Genomic DNA, 2,691 nt, shown 5'->3' with positions numbered 1-2,691 from the left:
AGGTGGTGGTGATGGTGGAGGGCACTTAAGGGGAAGAGCACTGGGTGTTGTACGGAAAACAATTTGACAATAAAATATTGTGGAAAAAAAATAAAAATTAAATGACTTAAAAAAAAAATAAATGTGTGAACTGAACACCACACAAAACATCACCACGAGTGGCTACTAATAATAGACCACGGAGAAGAACATTATGCCCCCCCCCAAAAAAAGATTCCTATACAAAAATTTCTACAAATAAACTAAGTGAAAGAAAAGTTTTAGTCTTAATCCTTCAGAAAAAGGCCAGCTGCTTTTTTACCCCTTTCCAGTATCCAAAAGGCAAAGATACATGGTATAACTCTAGTATCTAATACACTGCTTTGGTCTCTTAGAAACGGATTTATTCAACAGAACCAACAATGATGTTAATTTTTTTCCCTTCAGCTCTCTTGCAATGCTATGTCTATTCTGCCCTCACTCTTTATTGTCAGTTTCCTCACTTATTAATAATACTAGACTATTGGCCATTTGTAGGAAAGTGGATGGACCTCGAGGGTGTCATGCTAAGCGCAGTAAGTCAGGCAGAGAAGGACAGATACCATATGTTTGCACTCATAGGTCTAACAGGAGAAACCTAATGGAGGACCAGGGGGAGGGGAAGAGGGAAAGAGAGTTGGGGAGAGAGAGGGATGCAAAACCTGAGAGACTGTTGAATGCTGAAAATGAACTGAGGGTTGCAGGGAAAGGGGGAGGGGGGAAAGAGGTGGTGGTGATGGAGGAGGGCACTTGTGGGGAGGAGCACTGGGTGTTGTATGGAAACCAATTTGACAATAAACTATTTAAAAAAATACTACTACTAGACTACTTCACCCACTCTTAAAAAAAATACAGCATGTCAAAGGAAAACACCAATTGGGGACTTTTATTCAATGGATAACACGTGAGGCCTATTAAACACTCTATTTATGGAAGGAGTACATATAGATACCAATTATCCTCAAAATCTAATACAATGCTCTTGAATGAACACTGCCAAGCACTATCCTACCTCCCACGCTGAGGCTGAGAAAGGCTAAAGGAATGTCCAAGTTCACACACCTAGAAATAACAACTAGGAGTAAAATTGTCAACTTTCATGTTTAAATCTCTATTTACTTTCAAATGACAAGAGCTAGCCATATCTAACGCCAGTGTCCAGGAAGGGATCGCCACGGATGAGAAACCATTCTCCAGGGCAAACACCCGGAGGCTGAGCCTCACCTGCATGTGAGTGGGGTAGGAGCTCCCAGGAGCCTGAGCGGAAGGTGCAGGTGGAGAAGCGGGGGCAGCGGGGGTGGGCGCTGCGGCTGCTTGCGGGGTGGGCGCCGCCGCGGAATCCAGTGTGTAATTCTTAAAGGCCTCAATATCCTCAGGTCTAAGGAAGAGAAAGAGTGTGTAAATACAGGGAGTTATAAAGCAGATTTAGCTCCTACAAAAGTAGTCTTCGAAGCCTTTACCTCCTATTTTCTCCACTCTAAGTTAAAATATACTCCCCCAAGTACCTAAGTTCCACAAACTACCAAGGTACTTACTACTCACTTTTCAACCGTGATACAGATGATTGCTCCAACTGGAACATCTCTGGTACCTTCAGCCACAAGTATCTTTGCCATGTAACACTCCTCCAGACTCTCAAATCCCACGGTGGCTTTGTCAGTTTCCACCTTTTAACACAGCGCAGAAACTTAGGCTCATGCTACCAGGATGAAATTTATTAGACTGTGTCTAGAATCACACGGTTCAACAGTCACGTGAAGATAAAGCCGCTACTATAGATCTGAAAGGAATTATTTAACACCTTCGCTAAAAAGCAGTCTGGCTAGCTGCTGACAACTAACCACCTTCTCTAACTTCAAGTTGTAAAAACCATCCAAGTTTCTTCAGCAAAGGGGATAATAAGTACCTATCCGAAAAGCTAACACTCACTGTAGCTAAGCGAGTTCCTTCTGACTCATTTCTATATATTAAACAACTTACCTCTGCAATGAGTTCACCCTCATTGATTTTTTCTCCTTCCTTTTTTTCCCAACGGGCTATGGTGCCTGCCTGCATCGTGGGGGAAAGGGAGGGCAATGGAACCTGTTGGAAAAAAGGAGAAACACTAAATTTAAAAAACGTTCTCTCTCAATCCGGTTTAATATTTCATTCCATTTTATTTAATGCAAAGAGTGTACAGTCTCATCTAACAACGGGCACTGGGGACAGAAAGGGAGCTCCTGCCACCAGGAGCTCTCCAGGGACAGGGTTCCTGCTCCACAAGCCCGTGTGACGGACAGGGCACCCAACTCAGCAGATACTGCACGAACAGCCTCGGGTTTAGAGCTCTTCTTTCAATGGACCAGAACAGGAAAGGTAAGCCTGGAACTCTTTTCCTTCAATAGAATAAAGAGATCAGAAAGGTAAGCTCAAGAGCCACAGCAAAGCTGGGTATTGGAGAAGGAACAGACGACATATACTAGGAGGCGAGTGGAGGATCGCCGAGGACTCAGAAGATTCCAATGCCAAGTCTGCCCTGAAGGACAAACCGGCTCCCGCAAAGGGCGGGTCTGGGGCTCACCTTCTGATGCGGGGGCAGGCTGTAACGGCGGCGGCTAGGCGATCCCAAAAGCTGCAGCACGAGGCGATGCCTCGGGGCGGCCCACGAGCCGGGGCCCCAGCCGCAGAGCGCCC

The 2,691-nt window shown here is 45.3% G+C and overlaps 1 protein-coding gene across 1 annotated transcript in view; it reads right to left on the bottom strand.

Moving 5' to 3' along the window:
* Positions 1-2,691, bottom strand: part of DLAT (dihydrolipoamide S-acetyltransferase) — a 32,432-nt gene that overhangs the window by 29,125 nt on the left and 616 nt on the right. Inside the window, exons 2-5 of the mRNA XM_029957322.1 lie at positions 2,579-2,691; positions 1,999-2,100; positions 1,561-1,685; positions 1,243-1,396 (exon numbers count right to left, since the gene is read on the bottom strand). The exon at positions 2,579-2,691 is cut by the window's right edge and continues 32 nt beyond it. Coding sequence (XP_029813182.1) covers positions 1,243-1,396; positions 1,561-1,685; positions 1,999-2,100; positions 2,579-2,691 — 494 coding nt within the window. The remainder of the gene's footprint in view (positions 1-1,242; positions 1,397-1,560; positions 1,686-1,998; positions 2,101-2,578) is intronic.

The sequence above is a fragment of the Suricata suricatta genome, chromosome 11 (assembly GCF_006229205.1).
Source record: "Suricata suricatta isolate VVHF042 chromosome 11, meerkat_22Aug2017_6uvM2_HiC, whole genome shotgun sequence".
NCBI lineage: Eukaryota > Metazoa > Chordata > Mammalia > Carnivora > Herpestidae > Suricata > Suricata suricatta.
Note: the sequence above shows the minus strand (reverse complement) of the source record. Positions and strands in the feature narration are given on the sequence as shown.